The sequence below is a fragment of the Poecilia reticulata genome, linkage group LG16 (genome assembly GCF_000633615.1).
Source record: "Poecilia reticulata strain Guanapo linkage group LG16, Guppy_female_1.0+MT, whole genome shotgun sequence".
Classification (NCBI taxonomy): Eukaryota; Metazoa; Chordata; class Actinopteri; order Cyprinodontiformes; family Poeciliidae; genus Poecilia; species Poecilia reticulata.
Window position 1 is genome coordinate 26,758,600 of NC_024346.1, and position 23,242 is coordinate 26,781,841.

At 39.1% G+C, this 23,242-nt stretch overlaps 1 protein-coding gene across 1 annotated transcript in view; it reads left to right on the plus strand.

The window, feature by feature from the left end:
• Window positions 1-23,041, plus strand: part of emc2 (ER membrane protein complex subunit 2) — a 32,637-nt gene extending 9,596 nt beyond the window's left edge. The window contains exons 5-11 of the mRNA XM_008431946.2: window positions 1,362-1,419; window positions 5,770-5,855; window positions 7,622-7,681; window positions 13,134-13,215; window positions 13,905-14,015; window positions 17,279-17,383; window positions 22,543-23,041. Coding sequence (XP_008430168.1) covers window positions 1,362-1,419; window positions 5,770-5,855; window positions 7,622-7,681; window positions 13,134-13,215; window positions 13,905-14,015; window positions 17,279-17,383; window positions 22,543-22,629 — 589 coding nt within the window. The 3' untranslated portion in view covers window positions 22,630-23,041. The remainder of the gene's footprint in view (window positions 1-1,361; window positions 1,420-5,769; window positions 5,856-7,621; window positions 7,682-13,133; window positions 13,216-13,904; window positions 14,016-17,278; window positions 17,384-22,542) is intronic.
• Window positions 23,042-23,242: the final 201 nt, after the last annotated feature.

Below are 23,242 nucleotides of genomic sequence, written 5' to 3' on the forward strand. Positions count from 1 at the left end.
TAATGAAAAAGCTAAATTAAAAAATGGTTAAATGAAAAATAGATTAATGAAAAGTGGGTAAATGAAAAATAAATTAATGAAAAAAGGGAAATTGAGAAATTGATAATATGAAAAATAAATAAATGAAATAATGGGTTAATGAAAAAGCTAAATTATTTATTTAACAAATTATTTATTTATTTCACTCATTTTCTTCATTTTTTGATTTATTTTACTCATTTTTTATTTATTTCACCCATTTATTTATTTATTTAATTTTGGCTGAAATGGCTCTCCATACCCTATTGCTGAAGTGTCTCATGACCACATGCTTCAATGTATTTTGTTTTGATTTGATGAGATGAAACAATGCAAGTGGTGCTTGACTGAATCAGAAGGAATGATACAGGGTTTTAAACTGTCGTAAAAATCAAGGTTCATGTGGGTCCTTCACATCTTTGAAATGCTTGAATTTCAACTGGGTGTCTTCAGTTGGGTTGATTTCTGTATAAACTCCTTCAAAGTTATTCAGCCTGTACGGTTTTTGTAGTAAAGTGCAATTTAATCTTTGATTATAAGCCTAAATTTGGAAAACTTTATTTGCAATTGAAACCTGAAGTTCACATACACAAAATAACAAGACAGACATTTTTCTCTGTCTGAAGTTAAATAAGGCTCAAATTGTTCTTGGTCTTTGTGAATTAAACAAGTGGAATTGAATAAGATTGTGTTTTTGTGTGTATTTTTTTGTCTAGTATTATTCTGAATGCACGTCTATGGTGTGCATATAAGACACATTTTATAATACAGTTTGTTATATTTTAGTTTGCCTTGTACCTGTTGTTGAATGCTATTACAAAACCTTTAAAGTAACAAATAATATATCACACTATCCTCTTTTTTTGTTCATTTATATTGTTTTTATCTCCAATGTGTGGTGCTGAAAAAGTTTGCTAACTTTCCTTGAAAATGCTGGAAAAGTGTTTGAATTGTACTGTGAGAAAAGCGTACACACCCTGACAAAAACAAATTTGAAAAAGGGGTGAGCTGTTTGACGGGTATGAATACTTTATCTAAAGAGTGAAAACTCTCAAGTTAAACTCGTAAGAGCAGCAGTTTTATTCGTTTAAACCAAAGTGAACTTGAAAACGGTTGCATGCAATAGTACAAATGGTTCGATCTGTTCTTATTATGTTCATAACTTGTTGAGGTGAAATTACCATGTCACAGTGTGAGCTGCACGACTAACAAAGCCAAAATTATTTCTGTGCAGCCGTCACTTCAATCAGCCTTCTGCCATGCTGTAAACACAGACTTCATTACCTTAAATTCACTCTATTTCCCACGACTAACTTCTACCTGTTTCTGTTTTGTCTGCGAAGGTACGACGAGGCCAACAAACATTACGACGCCATTCTGCAGGAGGACCCCACCAACACGGTAAGATGGACAACAAATCTGCCTGCTTAGCCTCAAACTCGGCTTCACGTCGTTGTCTTGGCTTTAAATCTGCCCGACTTTGGTGTTAGCGGTAGGAGTTCACTAAGTTGAGCTCTTTGGCCTCACTGCTCTCAGTCACTGTACTGATCAACCTATCACTCTCTCATACGCACGCACGCACGCACGCACGTGCACGCACGCACACACACACACACACACACACACACTGGGTCACTGGGTCACTGGGGCTGGGTCACTGAGAGGTGATTCATGATCTTAGTCAGTGTTATATATGTTTGGGAGTGAAATGTTAATAAAGGTCCGGTCTTTGAAGGTGGTGATTTATCAGACCTCCAAGGGTCCCAAAGTTTCTGATCCACGTTCTCATGTTTTTCCTTTTTTTTTTTTTTTTTTTGTCATTCGTTGACTTCGCTTGAAATGTCTGTTTTGTGGTAAGCTCCGAACAGCGTTTTGTACAGAGCGCTACTAGACATTTGTCCTCTGAATTCAGTTCACAGTTCATTACGGGGGAAGACTCGCATGTTGGGATATTGCTCTTTTATTCCCACGTGACCGTCTGTACGCATAATGGACCTGCTGGTAATTGCTCCCCTCAGTACTTGTGGCTTGTTGTAGGAGTGATTTATTTGAAAGAGGTCACAAAGAAACTTTGCCCGGATTCACTGTTGCTACGGCCGTCCCCAACTTTCCCAGAAAAGTTCAACAAGTTTCCTCTGACACATCGATACAAGGTTGGTTAAAGTTTGGTCAGTATCTCTCTCAGATGAACATCCAGCTATGTGTTTAAAACATACAGTACTTGCAAAATAATGTCAAACATAGTTTTATTCTATACCATTAGCTCTTGTGGTAGCAAAGAAAAACACAGTTCTTTTTCACTTTGCTAAGTTTTCAAGTGTTGCTTCACATTCTTGTTTTGTCTAAAGACGATGAATGATGAAATAGGCTGCTTTCTAAAGCAAACTGTTAATCTTAATCTGTAATCATAAATAGTGTTGTGACTTGCTAATGCACAAGAACACAAGAAGACTTACGAACATCGTTCAGATTGTTTGTCTAGCCTTCCTGCCATAATCAACCAATTATAGTAACTCATATAGGGATATGTGACAGGGATATGTGTTTTATTTACCATAAAACAGATAGTGACCAAGGATTTTACCTTCTAAGCTGTCTTTAACATCTTTGACTATGGCAATGGTTCTCTTATTATTTTCTGTCATGGCCTTAGGAAGTATACTCTTTTTTCACTTCCTCTTGAATTGAAATACTATTTAGCAGATGGTATTTATCTGTACTAGCACCTGTATTCTGCACACACTTGATTTTCAGTACAAATCAAGAAAATGAGCTGCAACAACATAAAACGTAGGTTTGTCTTAAGTCTTAAAATAATTTCCAAGCTCAGTTTGTTAACTCGGTTTGAAACAATTTATCAAGACTGCTCAGTCTGTGGGATTCTCAAGAAAAAAAGTGCAAAAGATTCACTGGGATGTAGATTTTTAGTATTAACACAGTTAAATTCCAAACTTTTTTTTTTTACACTGTAAACATCCTTGTTAGTTTAATCTCTCAAACTTCTCCATCTCTCTTAAACTGGTTTGCTAACCACCTTAGATCAGTGACAACTTCTACACTGATATTTTATTATTTCTTTTTTTTTTTTTAAGTTTTTTCTTATTGGCTGGGCACCGGTCACGGCCAATCAAGCTGAAAATTGTCATAATCTAAATAAATACAATCTTAAATCCCCTTTTAAATGTAGATATTGGACCTAGACTTATTTTATTAACAGTGAAATTTGCATCAAAATGTTGTGCTTGCCTATCGAAGCACACAGGGAAAAAAAAACAAAACACTGAAATATCACAAGTGTACCAAATAATGTATTTGGTACACTTGTACCAAATACAAGTGTACAAATAATGTCATACTTTATCACTAAAGTATGACTTTCGTGATTAAGTCATACTCCATGTAACATAGAGCTACTGTCTGAAAGTGAGATGAGCGACATCTGAGCTCAGAATCAGATGTCAAAATGTAACAAATGATCTCATCCAAGTAGTTACAACCTTGCATTTTAGAGTTTCACTTTATTACCACATTTGATAAATAAAATTTTAGCTAATTAGCGGATCTGAGATGAAAATGTGCAAAAATTAGCTGTGTTTTTTAAGTTCGTTTAACCCTGTAAGTGTTAAATGGTAGATAGGATAAGGTTAGTTCTGTTCACAGAGAGGCATCATTTTACATACTGTTTACTAAATACCCGAAAACAAAAACATGAAGAATTTACATTTTTATTTGGCAGCACATAAAATTAAGAATTATTAGATTATCTTGCCTTTGCATCTAGTTTATGCTTCGGAACGGCTGTAAATGCAGAATTGGTGCCACCGTGCATCCACCCACTGTTTTGACAGTGGGAGTAGTGATTCCAGTGACTCCCATGGCACCCCACCTCCTCCACCATCTAGAGACTCCTTGGACTCATTCGGAAAGGGAACGGTCCATTTCCTGGTCTTTGCTCGCTGGAGCCTGCCACCCTGTCGGGTTTAAGCTGTCACTCAAACACGGGACTGGGAATGGAACAAAACACTCAAAGTACATTCCCCTATGGTAACTTTCAACTTTTTTTTTTTTCTTTTTCCCACAATGCTTTTCCTCACTAAAGGGTATTGATGGCGGTTGGTGTGAAACACACAATGACCTCATTTAGCCCACCTGTCTTGGGGTGGGGACACCTTCCTCCCTCTGCGTTCTCCACGAAGCACCAGATTGTGCCGGAGATGGATCTGAGAGATGGCGGAAAATTGGCAGCTCACGAGGAAGACTTGCGAGGCATCCCAGCATGTGAAGCAGAGATTGGAAAGGGAGCTGTTGTAATTACAGACTGTGGAATAGATGTGGTACACATTAACCAAAATTGTTGAATCAACAAAAATTGCTTAGGATTTTTTTTTTTTTTTTTGCCAAGGAGCTTTTCCAAAAAGCATTTCAATCTCTTTAGACCTTCCACTGCTTGATATATTCCAATGTCTACATCAAGTTGCTAGCCAAGTGTTTGTCTCTTTGTTTTACCTTCTGAGAAGGATTTTTTTTTTTGCCCACAAGAAAATAGCAGTTTAGTACTTTATTAAACATCGAGCAAAACCACACATAATATTAATATTAAACTCCACTGCGCTCTTTGCATTTCCTCTGTTGCGTTTTACGTCGGACGATTCCTGAGGTTTATTCACAAATGTCTGGAATTAGATCCACTTCTGGATAAATTATGCTCTCCCTCTTGAAGATTTGAAGAATAACATCTCTTATTTGTTTAATGAATATGTTCGCTGTCCTGTGTGCCCCTGTTTCTTTTTTCTTTTCTTTTTTTTTCCTTTTCTTGGTGGCTAAAATATTGCCTGTCAGATGAGGTTGCAGTCTCTCAGCAGGTCTCTATCCCATCTTGATGGATAAGTGGATTTTGTTTGATGGCAGTGTCGGACGAGGCCCAAATTTACAGTCCCCTAGACATGAGTCATACACGGCCCCCCAATGGTTTCAGTTATTACTGTAGGAGAGGAAGCCCCACTCAATCAAGTGCCAGTCCATAAATAAAATAAGGTTGTGGCGGGGCAGCGCGCGGCTAATGGAGCAGCAACCTCCTGTTAAGCTTTTTCCCCTTTAGTATCAAAAGAAGCAGGAGAAGAAGAGGAGGAGGAGGAGGTGGCGGGGCGAGGGAGAGTAAAATATTTGGAAAAGTCAGAGCAGCAGGGGTAATTCTTCCTAATGCAGATTGATGAGAATCTAATCCACCTTAAGGTCAGCTCCAGCTTCAAAACGAGGCGGAAAGCAATTTTCAGCTGATGCGCGTCGGAGGCCTGTGCAGCTGGGGATGCGTGCTGCGCCGGCAGGAAAGCCGGACGTCGGGGTTTGGGGGAGTGTGCCATTTTCCCCACTTGGTAAGAGGATGAGTCACCGCTTTATCTCAGCCACTGAGCTCATTCCAGCTACCAAACACTGACTCATAATGTGTGCCCATCTCTTGCTAGACATGGCCACTAACCAATTTCCAATTATGCCTCCGTAAACAGATATTCATGCAAGTCTCACATTAATTGTATTGAAAAAGAAACGACAACAAAAAAAGCATATCTTCTAAAATCTCTATAATGCAGGAAACGTTTTGGCTTCTCTTCTATTTTATTTCACAGCAAAGGGATAAGAGTCACAGTGACACGCTGAAGAAGTGGAACTCGTAGACTCACTCGAGCTTTTTACCACCGTGCACACAAACACTTGAGCCGGGGATGTTAATCCTGTTTACTCTCTCCTCCACAGGCAGCAAGGAAGCGCAAGATTTCTATACTGAGGGCCCAGGGGAAGAGCACTGAAGCCATAAGGGAACTCAATGAGTATCTGGAGCAGTGAGTTTTCAGCCTCTTTATCTGCTCCAACTTTTATTTTAATTAAAGACGAGTTTACAGTCATGGCCAAAAGTTTTGAGAATGATTCAAATGTTAATTTTTACAAAGTCTACTGCTTCAGTTTTTATAATGGCAATTTGCATATACTCCAGAATGTTATAAAGAGTGATCAGCTTAACAACTATTAATTGTAAAGTCAATATTTGCCTAGAAAATGAACTTTATCCCCCAAAACACATTTCAACTTCATTGCAGCCCTGCCTTAAAAGGACCAGCTAACATTGTTTCAGTGATTGCTTCATTAACACAGGTGTGGGTGTTGATGAGGACAGGGCTTGAGATCAATCTGTCATGATTAAGTAAGAATGACACCACTGGACATTTTCAAAAGAGGCTGGTGCTTGGCATCATTGTTTCTCTTCTGTGAACCATGGTTATCTCTAAAGAAACACGTGCAGTCATCATTGCACTGCACAAAAATGGCCTAACAGGGAAGAGTATCACAGCTAGAAAGATTGCACCTCAGTCAACAATCTATCGCATCATCAAGAACTTCAAGGAGAGAGGTTCCATTGTTGCCAAAAAGGCTCCAGGGTGCCCAAGAAAGACCAGCAAGCGCCAGGACCGTCTCTTAAAAGTGTTTCAGCTGCGGGATCGGGCTACCAGCAGTGCAGAGCTTGCTCAGGAATGGCAGCAGGCAGGTGTGAGTGCATCTGCACGCACTGTGAGGCGGAGACTCTTGGAGCAAGGCCTGGTCTCAAGGAGGGCAGCAAAGAAGCCACTTCTCTCCAGGAAAAACATCAGGGACAGACTGATATTCTGCAAAAGGTACAGGGAGTGGACTGCTGAGGACTGGGGTAAAGTCATTTTCTCTGATGAATCCCCTTTCCGATTGTTTGGGACATCTGGAAAAACAGCTTGTTCGGAGAAGACGAGGTGAGCGCTACCACCAGTCTTGTCTCATGCCAACTGTAAAGCATCCTGAAGCCATTCATGTGTGGGGTTGCTTCTCAGCCAAGGGAGTCGGCTCTCTCACAGTCTTGCCTAAAACACAGCCATGAATAAAGAATGGGACCAAAATGTCCTCCGAGAGCAACTTCTCCCAACCGTCCAAGAGCAGTTTGGTGATGAACAATGCCTTTTCCAGCATGATGGAGCACCTTGACATAAAGCAAAGGTGATAACTAACTGGCTCAGGGAACAAAACATAGAGATTCTGGGTCCATGGCCTAGAAACTCCCCAGATCTTAATCCCATTGAAAACTTGTGGTCAATCATCAAGAGATGGGTGGACAAACAAAAACCTAGGAATTCTGACAAAATGCAAGCATTGATTGTGCAAGAATGGACTTCTATCAGTCAGGATTTGGTCCAGAAGTTGATTGAGAGCATACCAGGGAGAATTGCAGAGGTCCTGAAGAAGAGGGGTCAACACTGCAAATATTGACTTGCTGCATTAACTCATTCTAACTGTCAATAAAAGCTTTTGTTACTCATAATATGATTGCAATTGTATTTCTGTATGTGATGAAAACATCTGACATACACACATGAAAACCAGAGGGCAGCAGATCATGTGAAAATATAATATTTGTGTCATTCTCAAAACTTTTGGCCATGACTGTACTTTCAATAAAGGCAACAAATCCCCACGATTATTAATGCTTTTTAGTTAGCATCAGCACGATTACGTTGAGTTAGTTGGAATGTGTTCACTTTGTTCCGAAAAAAAAAAAAAGGAACGTAATTTGTTTTTGCGCTTCTAGGTTTGTTGGAGACCAAGAAGCATGGCATGAGTTATCAGAGCTCTACATCAACGAACATGAGTGAGTACTCTGAGTCTCTTTTTGCGTATTTTAGGGCTGGGCCATATGATAGGGCAGAAAAATTTATCACGGGAGCTATTGTACTTATTCTCATTTTACTCTGTCCCAATTGTTTTTTTTTTAAGCAGTTATGGGAAAATGTCTTAATTTTCCACTAATATTAATGGATATTAGTAACTTTGATGAGCTAGTTGGGCCCAAATCCTTCTAGACAACGCAGCATCATAAAACAGCTACTGCACATGTTTTGCAACACCTTGTTGTTCAACGTTAGCTTACCTAACTTGTTACTATATAAGCTAGCAACCACTTTGTTACCAAAGAGTTAGCCAGTTAGTTGATGCCACCAACCTTTCTTAGTTGGGTCATGAAAGGTTAAGCTGCTAAAGCCTTTCATCTGCCTACATCACCCAGAATGCTGTGCGGCTGTGCATCGGAGTTCAGTGAAATTGTCAAAATTCTGTCGGACATATTTTCTGTTTATCACGTGTCTGTCGCGATAGATGTCGTTATTGTTTTAGTGCCCAGCCCTGGGGTAATTATGTACCCTTTTTCTCACAACCTAATTTTGTTAGATGCAGCTATTGAAAATTAAGGTGCTGAAATGGACAATTTATAATAGAAAGTGTTCCAGAAGGACATTGAGTTGGAGATGTGGTTCATTCAGCTTCAAACATGAATAGTTTGGCTCAGCTTCAGGACAGAGTTGGATGAGGCTGCATTACCCACTGTCCTCTGATGTTCAGTGAACCTCAAATGTATTTATACACCTTGAACGTTTGCACATTTTTTCACTTTATCCCCACCAACTTCATTGGATTTTATTGGGATTATTGTGATGAAACAACACAAAGTTGTGCATAATTATTAAGTGGAAAGAAAATAATGGCCTGGCTTGGTGTTCAGTGTAATTGGGTCTGCCTGTCTACATTTACAAATGCTGTAACTAGTGGAAAACTAACACTTCACACCAACCCAAAACACATCATTCCTACATTACCGCCAAATGCGTTTCTTGAGAATTGACTTGTAGAGGATGATTATAAATAAATCACCACACCTGTCTTCTTTTTTGTTTTTTCAACCATGAATCATTTTCTTTCCCCTTTACAATTATGCGCTACTTTGTGCCGATTTATCACGCTATAAAATACTTTGGAGGTTTGCAGTTGTAACGTGACAAATTGTATAGAAGTTCAAGGGAAGGAGTGTGAATATTCCTGCAAGGAACCATAGGCTTTATGACTTTCTAACCAATTAGCAGATATGAATAGCCCCCATTCTTCCTGATTAAGCTATTACTAACCTGTACAATTACAACCCATTTCATATAATAGACCATACAAGCAGGGCATTTTCTCCAGATGGGTGATGTAAGGCATCATTAACAGTCTGTGAGCTATTTCTGCTTTACCCTCAGGACAACTACTGTATTTATTTTAAACCAAAAGAAAATGATATAAGATCCCAGGGTTCAATAAAATAAAAGGCACTTTGGAAGATTCTAACACACTAAAGAAATGTCAGTGTATAAAATAGTTATCTTATTCTACTAAATTACTTTTTTCCCCCAGCAAAATATACTTGTTACTTAAACAATAAGTATTTGGTATTTTAAATAGCTTTGCATCAGTCTGACAGCTTGATCTCTTGAGAGCTGCTGGATAGCCACAACATAACGGTCTGAGATGCCTATCTCAGCCAGGGATCTGAATAGAGTTTTGTCCATGTTTGTCACATAAGAGGAGTTTGATAGGATTTCAGTCTTAAGCCCCTCAACACTCTCTGGCCTCCCACTGGTGAATATATGCATGTGGTCAAGATGAATTTCCGGACAAACCAAAGCCTTGTTTAAAAAAAAGCCCCAAAACAAACATGAAATTATTTTTGCCAGATTTGTTATATCTGAGCTTGTTTGAAGGTTCAGGGGTTAGTGGAGCAGTGTCTGCTGTTTCATTAAGTCTTTTCTGCAGCCATTTGTGTAGACACTTGTCTCTGTGGTTGCTCCGGTACAAAGGTAGTGGCAGCAGGAATGTGTTACGCCGTCAGACAGCTACTTATTGGATATTTGGTGCCTTTGTCTGGGAGGCTTGATGGCTGTAGCGGCCAGAGGAAATCCAAGGGTGAGACCATTATCTCCCGGCTAATCCCAACACTTCTAATATCACACCATTCACTCCCACAGAGCCTTATCTACAGGCGTGTCAATTTCTTTTCATTCTTTTCTTTATTTTGGGTTACAAACTCCCTGTTTCCCGTCCTCCTCCTCTTCCGGCCGGCCGGGCATTATCACCAGGGTTTTCCTAGATGGATTGAGCAGGAGAACACTTGCTGTGAAATTCCCAGGAGAAGGTGGTGTTGCTCGTCCTGCCTCCCCGAGCCGCCTGCGAGAAAAAACACGGGTTGTTGTTGAATTGTGCGAGAGAGAAAAAAAACTGTCCTCCCCTCAATGTCCAACTCCCTGGGAGCTAATAATAAGCAAAGTGATGTGTGTTTGCATTGCTGCTGAAAGCGTTGCATCACAAACACAAACACGTCATCTAAATAAGAATCACCAAGTTGTTAATATTTCAATGATGTTTTGCTTTTTGCAAGTATTAATCCTATGTTCTGGTTTTGAATGTGATATAAAATATTAGGCTCATAACTGGAATGATTAATCAGATAAATTGTGATTAATCGAATATTGAAATACTTGTCAACTAATTTAGTAATTAGTTGAGTACTTGCCTAAAGTAATCGTTAAACTATATTAAAAAAATATACATATTTCATACAAGAAACAAAAAAAGCTTTTGTAAATATGTTCTACACAGAACTCCTAAAGTGTCATAGTTGAAATATTGTAAAAAAAAAAAAAAAAAAAAAAAAAAAAGGTTTTTCTAGAGGGAAACACCAAACTCTGCCATTAAGCAGCTTTTCCTACCCAATTATTTATCAGTTGATGCAATAATTGGTTAATTAATCTACAAATCACCAAATGTTCACTTAAAGGAATACTATGTTATGGGATTCTAGGTAAAAAAAAATGTTTACATATTTCTTTTTAAAGGAACTGAATTGTTTTTAGTATCTTTTAATATATTTCTAATGTATAAAAAAGGCTTACATGGTTAAATGAGAAATTGCAGAATATGCCAATTTGTTTATCTGATAACAATTACTACTAATAATCGTTAGTCGCAGCCTTACTCATAACCCAAAATTGGTCCCCCCACCCCCAACTGCATTTCGCCAAATCTAAATCAATTTCTGTCTCCTACACTGTGAGAGTGTGGCGTTAAATACAGAGGGGAGCATTTGCTGGTGGTTTTCTTAGCCTCCAAAGGAAACAAAAACAAGTCCTGCAGCCTCACACATCATAGCGGCTACAACCTTCCCTAAGGCAGCCCTGGTTAGGAGTTAGTTCAGGAACTCGCGTTAGGGTTGCAGCTTGGTAATGGTGGAGTTTAGACGGCGAGTACATGGGGGTTAGGGTTCTGGATGCGGTACAAGATTCAGCTTGATGGCTGACGGGGTGAGCTCTGATGCAAGCTGCGGCCTCTGCACAAGCACATCTGAAAGTCTTTATGGAAAGGAAGTGGTAATTGTAAGCAGCCCCTCAACCCTTCAAGCCCTCTGATCTCCCCCTTCCACTCAACTCCTTCCCCATGTTTATTTCTTTCTGTGTCCCAAACCTTCCTTCCCTGGCTATTCTGCTAATCTCACAGTGACACAGTGGAAGATATTTGATGGAAGATATTACAAGTTTGAAGTCATGTGAAGAGAAGTCTAATTCAAAAAATGTGTAAACAAAAACTATTGAGTATATTGCAGTTTGACTTAATTTCTGGGTTAATCCCTGCATATAAAGGCGCCTTTTTTTCTTTCACATAGTTGCTTGCCTGCATTGCTTGCTGCATAAACATTTTTATTCTTGTTTATTTAATCATTTAATATTATTATTATTATTATTATTATTATTATTATTTGACAGTCCATCCAAGATTTTGATTGTTTTTTGCACTCAAAATAAAAATGTTTGTGGTGTTACTTCAGAAATATTTGCAAGAAATTTTGCAATAGTTTTTTCCTCATTAAACCTCTTCCAAAATCTAAATGTAGAAGAAAAAATATGAAAGAAAGCAGACAGATTGTAAATGCAAACATTTTCAGTCTTTAAAGCACTCAAGTTGATATATTTCTGTTAGTTGCCATATCCGTCTTACCAAGTTGCATGCAGACATCTTAATTGCGTTGGGTGACTTTAGGCGGTTAAGGATAGCGGTATCTCACTGCTAACATACCCTTGCTAGCTAGCTAGCTTTTTGGCATCCATCATAGGCATGTGGAAATGTATCACCACTAGGCTGGATGACATTCCTGCATTTCTGTTTATATTTGTCTTAAATTCCTTCGACAACAGTCTTAAAAAGGCCTTAAATTTGAGTTTGTGCAGCCTGCAGAAATCCTGCTACTACTTGACATCAACTAAGGTTGAGGCATCAGTGTAGTAGAAATAATTATGCCCCCTGCAGGTTTTTTTATGTTTTTTTTTTCTTGTTTGAAAGAGAAATTACTTAAACAGGGTATTCATATTCTTTTAAATAAAATAAAAATTGATTACAGGGTTGCCATTTAAGTTACCTAGGCTAGCATTACCAAAACAGCATTTTCTATAAAGTCTAGAGAATATAGATCCTGATTTTAAGCTTTAAAACTCAATGGAATAAAATGGAACACCTTTGCTGTGCTGTTAAATCTTCCTTGTTTTTGTAGAAAGTGTTGCTCTCCTGAAAGAGTTTCCACTTCTCATATTTCTGTGCTGCTTCTAACTTCTTTATGAAACATTTTTAAACACCTCACTAACCCTGGAAAAAAAAGAAGCAAATTTTCAGTCTTATTTCTCCAGTAACAGTATCCACATCAGAGTTATGTCATTGGTCAGCTCTAATCAAATTGAAAACCAACTGACTTGGATCAACAGCAGGATTTTCAGTCCATTTCTCAATTATCCTGATGGTTTTTGGAAAAGGAAAACTTTGTTTTAAGAGCGGAAACTGCTGTAGATTAGTGTGAGAACAACAGATTGGCTGCGTGTTGCTAAGAAGCGCTGTCATATGCCTATTAGTGTTTCTGCTTTACCTGTGGTGCTGAACTGAGGAAGGTAGAGAAGTACAAAAACTAAATGCGCTTCTAAGAGTCGTGCCCAGTGTCCTCAAGGGAGAGCGAGAAATCATCACAGTAGATGGCATGGAAAGGAAGAGCCTGAGTACCCTCTGCCCTGATCCTGTAAATATGTTGTATGTCAGTTACTGGGAAACAGATTAAAATCTCGTGTGATGGCTAAGATTTAAATCCTGAAACTTATTGGTGAGTTTCAAAATGCATTTCAAGGTTGGTGGGCAAGCTAACGGATGACTCATCCTGAGCTGTATCTATTGACTTACTGTTTGCCTCGTCATTTCCACAGCTATGGAAAAGCTGCGTTTTGTCTGGAAGAGCTGATGATGACCAATCCTCACAATCACTTGTACTGTGAACAGTATGCGGAGGTGAGTTCATCATGAACCTTGAGGGCAGGCTGCGGAGTTAATGCTGAGATCCCTCTTTTAATAAGAAAGGAAAGATTATTACTATTTTTTTTTAAGTGAGGTTATGTTATAAACAGTAAATATCCTATGCTGTTGGCGTTTTCATTTAGTTTAAATCCAGATTTAGTTTCAGAGCCTTAAGCTAGCGGCTATTCTCTGTCAGGGGCCGAAGCTAAAATGATCTTCCACCATCTTAACACGACTCTGTCTAAAAGGTCACATTTTTATGTAAATGCCGTTTTATGGGTCTTTTTGCTGTCTTTATCTTGTTGGTCTAATCCGTTTGGAGCAGGGGTTAATTTTGCTGCTTTGGTCATCGCTCCTCTTGGCTTCAGTCAAACTAACCTGGACGTATGCTAAATAAAGATACCAAGAGAGTCACTGCAAGTACGATAGTAACTGCTTACAACTTTTAACACAACCTCATTTCAAAATCTGCCCTCTTAAGGGCATCTGTGATATAAATAAGAAACCCGAATGATTTCTCTTTTAAAGGGCAGGACCACTCAATGTCATTGGGAACATACTGTAGACTCATTAAAGCAGATGTGTTTACTCAAGGTGGTCATGTCTTGCTTGTTTAGATGTCATGCTGTCATTGCTGAAGTTGCCCTTTAGCAAAAGCTTTGCTTTAATGCCTTCTCTCACAGGTGAAGTACACACAGGGGGGCATGGAAAACCTGGAGCTGGCCAGAAAATATTTTGCCCAGGCACTGAGGTTAAACAACCGGAACATGAGGGCCTTGTTTGGCCTGTACATGGTGAGTACTGCCTTGCTTTAAAGAAAGAAGCAACACAAGGAGAGAGAAAGTGGGGGTGGGGGGAAGAACAGCAGGACCATTTTAGCAACCCTGCGGTTTGTCAAGGTTAAGGTTGGCCACAGTGAGAGTTAAGTAAGACCGAGTGTGTGTGTGTTTTTGTGGGGGGAAAACAGAAGGGGCTCTCAGACAGGTCATCTCGCTGCTGACTCAGACGTTGAACCCCACTGCTGGAAAAGTCTCCCCCTTTGCAGGGCTTTATTTAACCAAAATCTTGTATTAGCAATGCTTCATGTTCTATTTAGATAAAGTAGAGACAAGTAGTAGAAAAAAAATATCAGCGAGAACGGTCTGACCTCAGCAAGTATTTTGTCAATGGCAAATTATCCAATCAGTGCTGATTTGATTGCGGCCCGGGTTGAAACTGCCTTCCATCTGTGCATTTGTTTAAACAGGATGTTGTCAGCTATGGCCAGTAAAATACACGTAGGAGAGACGTGACATAAAAACACAAACAAAGCAATGCCAAGAATAAAGGTTTCAGATTGAAGAAGGAAACTCTAGTGTTTTCACCTTTCTCCACTGGGAGTTTTCCTGCAGTCTAAACACCACAGAGCGGTCAACACCTTGTCAAGCCTCACAGAGGTGGTGGCAGCAAGTCCACAAGCAGGACAGGTTCTATTTCAAGACATTTGTCTGTGTTGCCCTTAGGCTGTTCAGGTTAAAGATGTACAGCAATGCAGTAGTCGGTGTTCTGTAAAAGTCTGACTGGCCAAATGTGGTGTTTGGCCAGATTACCAGCTAATATTAAAGCGTCTAAGCATAGTTTGCTTCTAAAACATCTATCAAAAACTGGTTGCCCTCCTGGGGTCAGTTAATTCCAACACGGTAGTCTGATAGGATGGCACCTGTCCAATAAATCCAATAAAACTAATCAATCGCTAGTAGGTAGGACGGCGAAGTCCTAGCTCAAAAATTCGGTGGACAGAGCCTGGTGCTGCAAGGTTGGAGACCTTGTCCTGTTAGGCGACGGGGCCTGGATAATACCCGTGTTAAACGGACGGCGGAGTCCAGCAACGACAGGCGTTTAAATTCCATAACAAAAGTATGTTTTTATCTTTTTTTTTTCTTTCAAAATCTCTTTCTCTTTCTTATTGTTTATTTAATGTCACATGCTGTTTTAATTTTTTCTTTTATCATGTAAAGCACCTTGAAATGCTTTGCTGCTAAAATGTGCTATACAAATAAAATTTGATTGATTGATAGTGAAAATATAACAAAGTGGAAGCGACTAGGAACAACGGCCAGTAATCCATGAAGGTATGTCAAATCACAGAGCAAGAATGCAAAGCCACATAGTGTGGAGAAGTTGCTACCGGCAGAGTCGATGGCTACAGACTTCCAAACTTCTTGTGGCCTTCAGATTAGCTCAAGTAAAGTGGGTCGAGACCTTCCAGGTTAGGTTTCCCTTCAGGGAGCAGGTATGCGACCCACACAACCAACCCGGGTCCCCTTCAGTTGTAGGTGTATTACAATGGTGTACATTAGGGGAAAGCTACTGGCATCACCCAACATAATCCATTGATTGACAAGCAGGAGTTGGGGTAAAACCCATTGATGCAGTGAAAGGAGCTCAATGCATCAGCAAACCAAGACGTTTTGTCCAGTTTCATGGTGATGATTTTGTGGAAACAGGTTGGGGACTCTTAACCGTGGCCTGTTGCCAATGTCCACAAACCAGTCAATGAAGACATGAAGGGCCAAGTTTGGTGTGGAAGAATCAATGACCTTTGGGATGGATTTAAGTGGAGACTGCTAGCTATGCCTTGTCATCCAACATTAGTGTTTGACCTCACTTATGCACTTCAGGAAAAACAAAGGTCTAAATTCCCATAAACACGTCCCTGGAGCTTGTGGAAGACCTTCACAGTTTAAACTATTACAATAAAGAGCAGGCAGATGTTTTAAACCGTAGGGATTAAGAATGGGAATGTCACGTAAAGATGTGTATGTTTAGACGGACAAATTAATACTTTTGCAATATAGTGTCGCTGTCCAAGCATTCTTCACTCAGTGATGACTTCTCTAATGAAAAGTGTTATTAGTAGGGCTACGCATTATTAGGAAAATGTGCAAAATGCAGTACTTGAATAATATCCACTTAATATTATTATAATAATAAACTTAATAGCCAGCTGTTCTGGCTATTAAAATAAATTTTTAGTCCCTAGCTATGCTTTTTATTTTCCTGATCAACTAAAAAAATATCATAAAATTGGATGATTCCAGGCATCTTAGCCCATTTCTCAGGAAATATTCACATCTGATATAGAAATTTGTTTGTCTGAGTGGTTTTTTTCCCCTTTTGGAAATTGTAATTGTCACTTTTTTGTCAGTCTTGACAGGTGCAGGCAGTTCAGTGAGAGGGCAGAAAACTTTCACCATCCCAAACCCTGTGAGTCAGTGTGACAGTGGACTTGGTAGCACTGACCACAGTTGGCTTGCGGTCGAGTTACTGACAACACATGCACGGGGATTCCCCTCCATAATGGAGCGTGCTGTTATTCAGGGGTAGCCTGTCAGGGTTGACATCATCCAAACTGAGGTTTCTATTGAGTTGAAAAATAGAAACAAAGAAAAGGCATACTAAAAAAAAAAGAAAAAGAAAAATACAGAAGCCAAACCAATTTTTTTCCTCAAAACAACAGGGCCAGGTTGATTGGTATGTAGTTAAGGTTTCAGCACAGTGGAAGAGAGAGCTTTGAAGTGCGGGCCGGCTAAGTCTTCTGGGGTTTGCTGTGTGGAGATGATGGCAGGAACATGGGAAAGACATGGGATTTGTGGTTCAGAGGGGAGCTGTCGAGGCAGGCACAGACTGTGATTCACAAGGCACTCTACTCACGGTGCAATAGGTGGGTTTTTTTCCTTTTCTTTTTTACATACAAGTCCTTTCATCACAGAGAATCAATGGTGTTGGAGAAATTAGACCCCGTTAAGTGACAATTTGCGTCTGAAGCATTAAAAGCACTCACTTTTTCCTCCCCATAAATGATTCCCCCTGTGTCATCAGGCCAAGGTCTGTTTTTTCTCTTCATTCTGCCACAATGACTAGTGGAGTGGTGGATGGTAAGAGTGGTTGCACATTCATCTCAATTACTTTTTATTTTATTTTTTTTATTGCCGTTTCACCAAGTTTTGATAGTAGAACACTTCTTCCCCTGTTCTCTCCTTCACGTCTTCCTCCCCGTTTTCTGTTTTTCTCGCAGTCTGCAAGTCACATCGCTGCCAGTCCCAAAGTCAGTGCCAAGGTGAAGAAGGACAATATCAAATATGCGGCTTGGGCTGCTGCTCAGATAAATCGAGCCTACAAGGTGAGAGGATCGAGATCTACTCGGACAATGCATTCGTCGTACTCAGCTGCTTTATCAGCTACTGAAAGCCGTGTTTTCCACATGACTCTTCAGTCCCCCACACACCAATTGAAAAAAAAAAAAAACGGCTTCATCTGTTGTATTTTAACTTTCATTAGATATTTGCGCACATCTAGTCATTCTGTAAACCTCTTTATTTGCATAAAATTGGAAAGAAATTCACTGCCAGAGTCTGCTTCCCTGGCTTTCATTTGCAAGGTTGTTATACCAACCCTTGTGGCTTTCACCCCGTCTGGGCACATTTACTCTTTTTGTATTAAGTTAAGGTTGTAGCGTCTTCAAAGAAACATGTTATCTTCAGGAATGAGCTTCTTATATAGCCATAATCTGATCTCGGCTAATAATTACATTGAACTGTGAAGAATTTCAGACTTACACCACAAGACGCAAAGTTATCTTTGACTGAAAAAGTCAAAAACAGGTGAAGCAATACAGAAAATAGTCATCACAATGTCAGTCTGATGTTCTTTGTGTTTTACAGTCTGTTGTAATATTTCAGGGTGTCCACATATTCTTCAACAGTTTTAACTACCAACAGACCCCAGAAAATGTCACCATTTTTGCTGTGCTTGATTGTAATGCAACCGTCCCCTGAATTTATAGTCATTTAGGTCTTGAATTTCATCCAAGGTGGCAAAAAGCCTTTTGATTTAACTTTTTTGCTTTAGAAAATGTTTTGAGTTCATAAGTTTGCCTTAGCGTTTTTAAAGCATTCTTTAGTCTGTCCATTTTATCTCGTTTTCTATATCTGCGACCAAAAGCAAAGGTCTTGGTAAAGCAAACCTAAATTAGGGGAGCCCATCTGAAAGTGTTCAGAGGAGTTGGTCAGTAGCATAACCAGTAGTTCAGCACATGTTTCCCTGCTTAAATATTTTCTTTACTGTCTTGTGTGTTTGGGAGAAGCTGTGCCCACAGAGACGGAGCACATCTGGGTTCAGTGATGTCGGCTGCTTGGAACCAAACAGCCTGGCGTGTTTCTAATGTTTGTTTATTATTAAGAAAGATGACTTTAAACTAGAGCATTCATTTTGTGCACAAACATTTAGATAAAAACAACAACGAATACATTAGATTGGTGTGTTTAAAAGGACTATTAAAGGGTTTTAGTGGCTGAGTGACTTTCTCTTTTGATTTCACATGAAACAATTAGATTTCTTATTCACTAAACTACCATCACATTCCTCCTTTTTAGTGTTTTGCAAAAGTATCCATCATTCATATCTGTAAATACAATCCAGTAGCTACGGTTGGTTGTTAGTCAAAGGTATATTAAATGTATGTAAACTCAAAGCATAAATAACCCTCAAAGGTTTACCAGAGCATTAGTAAACAAGCAGCAGCACAGAGACAGAAAAATGCACATTTAGTGGTAATGTATTCATTTTATATATAAGACAGCCCAGGTATGCAATGGTCTGTATTAGTTTCTTGCATATAATCCTAATAAAATACTTTGACGTATTTGGTTCTCTAATTGCATCTCTAATATCAGTGTTGGAGCAGGACACCCCTAGTTGCAATGTGACAATATATAAAAAAGTTTCACTTTCCTCAAGGTTCTTTCCCAACAGCCTGAAAAGTTGTAAACATCAGTGTAGTTGTGCGTAACCATGTTATTATGCCTTGCAGCAATCTTGCACGCCCGACCCCCCCCCCCTTTTTTTTTTTTTTTACCCCCCTCCCACCCACGTGAAACGGGCTAAATAATAAGGTGTGAGGTTCTGCCCTTCATTCCTTCTGTCCTTCCTCCAGTTTAATAACTTCTGAGCCTTTCTAAGGTAGCGGAGACGCGGGCCTCCGTCAGACAGCTGCAGGCTGCTGCGCGCTTTGTGCTGGCTGATTGATGGCCCCTTTAAAGTGTTGTTCGTGTCAGTCGTCCGGTTTTATTACACTCCGGTACCTGGTGATTGTCATACCTCAGCATTGGGGTTGGGGTCGGGCAAGTGGGCGCGAGACGTCGACGAGGGGTCACGGCTGACCGAGGTACTGACATCTGAAAGACCTGGAGATGCCGGGTTTGTTTCGGGGGGCTGGGGGTTCTTGGCTGCACTACATGGGTTGGCCTCGTGCCCCGACTCTCCAAACAAATTCTCTGATTAGCTCCACTGTCACGAACCACAGGCTCCCACTGCCTCATGACTCTATTATCAGATGCTCTAAATAGATGTGAAGCTGTCTGGTCTGCTCCTTCTGTTGGAGAGGAGAGCAGAAGTTAATGTGGTGGTCTCACCTCAGGCTGAGGAGATAATTGACTATGAGGCCTGGGCTAATGGTGCATTAGGCAGCAAAGCAATTAAATGCGCTGATCATTGCAGCTACACCATCTCAACACACACACACATATAAATATATATATATATATACACACACACACGCACACACAATAAATCTAGAAGAATGAGTCACTGTTGGAAATTACGTAGCCAATTTTATACCTTCGCCAACTGCCCTGTCTACGTTTGGCAAAAAAGAAAGGAAAAAGTTTTAGCATGGAAATAACAGTATGGGCTAGGTTTAGGTTACAGTTACTTCCTGTTTGTGGACTCTTGAGCAATGCCAAAGGTGGAATGAATAAACGTGTCAATTCAATAAAAGTGGTGCTTTTTATTGAAGAAAATGAAAATAAAAAGAGTAAGCAGGGTTTTTCTACACTGCTTCAGAAAGACAACATGTAGAAGTTGGTTGTAGTTTGGTTAACTGCATGTCTTGAAGTTGAGGGGCATACATTGAGTGGGCATTGATTAGACATGGGCCAGTGTGAGATTCTCACCATTTAAAAACTAACCTTGTAAGTGAGGGAAAAGTGAAGACGGCTCACTTACACTATGCAGCAACAAATGAAGGACAACTTTACCGTCCATAGAGCTGGAGAAAACTCCCATCACTCCAGAACTTTCTCTGTTATCCCATTAAAGGATTTAAATCTACTGGAGCAGCATGATTGAAAATGTAACATTTAGTGATGCACCAACGTCAACATTTCTGCCGATATTGTCATTCGATGATAACATTGGCTTTATAACCAATATCCAAAACTTACTGATATTGCATAAACCTACTCTTTTGACAAGTGAATGACCACATATGGTCATTTTTTGTTTTACTGTTTACATTTTTAAATTTTGTCTGTTTACTCGTTTGTATACCTCTGACATTGCTTCTCTGCTTCAGTTGGAAATAAACATTGGGAATAATTTTCAGCCCAGTTTTACTTATGGGACCGATGGGAAAAAATAACATAGTCCTTATTTATTATTAATGCTATTTATTGTACACCTCTAATCATAAAATAGACACTTATTATATAATATACCAAATAAACACAGTATAGACACAGTTGTCTTACCTAATGTAATTTTCATTGATACAAACATTGTTTTTAATATGGTCCCAGTTTTACAGTTTAGAACAAAACCTTACAAAGCATCCAAAGACCTGTGTATTGGCAAAAATCTCGAAGTACGTCTGCACTTCAGATCACTTCATACATTGAAAACTTTTAGAACCTGTTTTTATGTTTTCACAGGATTCTGATGTCTTATATGACGTTTGCTTTAAATTTGGACTCCAGGCAGAGTTGCTGGCTGCAACCAGGGAACTCTCTGGAGGAAAGCTGTTCAACAGAACGTATTGTTGATGGATTATACAAGTCGACGTCACTGATTTCGTTCATCGTTGCAGCAGCCTGTAGGCCCGGCCTTACCTCAACACGTTGCCCTGAATGATTGCGTAAGAGGTTTGATTGGATGAATTTGTTCCATTTCTGGCTCCTCGCCTACAGTTAAGGAAGTCATCTTTCCTTGACGTATTTTGGAAGGGCTGCCTTGCCCGCTGCAGAACTAAATTAGGTAGAAAGATTGTGTGTCTGGGTGTGTACGCTTGAGTTGTCTCGTACACGGCTGTGGTTATGATTCGCGGCACTTCCTGTGAAACAGTCTGGACATGGAACAGACATCAGCGTCAGGGGATGTTATGTGCTCCTGCTCCAGAGGCCATGGAAGTGGACTCATACTAGACTCCTGTCTCCAAGCACTCTTCGATCAAAAATAGCACTTGCACAACATTTGAACTAAAACTCTTTAATTAGAGGTGATTTCTTACTTTGCACGACCTATTTACCAAGTCTAACGATTCTTGTTGCTGATTATTTCAGCTTCTAGGTCTGAAACTGGAATTAGGATGTTTTCAATGGATGAGCCATCTATGAAGCCTTATTAAAGTGTCTGGTTGAAGGCTGTGACTAATGACTGTTTTAGTGATCGATTATTCTATCAATTATTCTGATGATTAAATCGATTAATTGGATTTTAAAAATTGGCGCATTTTTACATTTTTCATTTCACTACTTCAGCCTTTTTACACAATATTAGAAATATGCTAAGAGATGCAAATAATATAGTTCAATAATTTTTTGAATAAGAAAATTTAAAAAAAAGGATTGCCTAAAGTATGCATCATAATAGCAATTCTGTAGCGTACGCTTGTTCACTTGTAGCACAGGATGCATCTGTAGCTTAAGAAATACTGTCGACTAATCTATTAATATTTTGATTAATAACTGGATAGCAAAAAGTTCTTAATAGTCCCCCCCCCGCTCCTTTTTTTTTTTTTTTTTTTTTTACAAAATTTAAAGCAGGCGAAGCTAAAGCTACTTAAACAGATTTAGAAACAAAGGTTTTTCTTTATTTTAAATGCAAAGTACATACATTTTTGTACACCTTTGGCATAATTACTACTATGAGGATGTTGTTCTTTCAACAAATGTCCTTTTTTAGTCTGTATACTCCAGTTGACAATCGATTACTAAATAGGTTGATGATTAATCACGGTTTGTTCAATTAATCATTTGAGCCCTTAACTGGTTGCATTTTAAGCCTCATACATAATGAGTAGACTTAATTATTGCTCTGAGTTGTGTGTCCTTTCAGCAAATGCCCTTTTTCCAAGTCTATGTACTCCAGTTAACAATTAATCAATTACTAAATTAGTCGACGATTAATCACGGTTTACTGGATTAATCATTTCAGTCCTGGTCTGGTTTCATATTATTTAAGCCTAATACGTAATGGTTTTTTTTTCTCTCTCTCCTTCCTTTACAGCTGGCTGGTCGAGGCAATAAGGAGAACAAATGCTCCATAAAGGCAGTGGAGGAGATGCTGGAGTCCATGCAGATCACCATGTCATAGGTCTCCTGATTTCACGTTTCCTTTTTCTTCTGTTAAGTCGGAGCAACATGGCAGCTCAGACATCCCTTCAATTTGACCATTCATTCATCTACAAGTGTTTTTTTTTTTCTACCACCTTTAGATTTATTTTTTCTGTAATTGATTTTTAACAAAAAATGGAGGATGCTCTTAATAACTCTAACTTAAGTAAACCATGCTGTAGGTAGTTTACCCAGGTTGGATCATTCACCCAGGTTTCTAGCAGGTTTGAACTGTTATCACTTAGTACTACATCAACATTGATATTCATACAGTGTGACCAGAACACATTATCTGTACAATACATGCTATTTATGATCCTGTATGCTCGTTTTCACAAATATCTGTAAAATAAATTAATAAACTTTTTTTTTTCAAAGTGGAACAAACTACAGATCTGAATCTGAATTTTTGTAAATTTCTGAATTGAAGCTGATATAATGTTAGTCCGGATGCAAAAAAAAAAAAAAAATGCTGAGCTGTTTACCTGCAGACCAATAAAAAACCCAACAATGTTAGTATTTTGTGCGCTAATGTTCAAAGTGTAGCAAAAAACAGGAAATATAAAGAAATTTAATCAGAAAAATAATGGAAT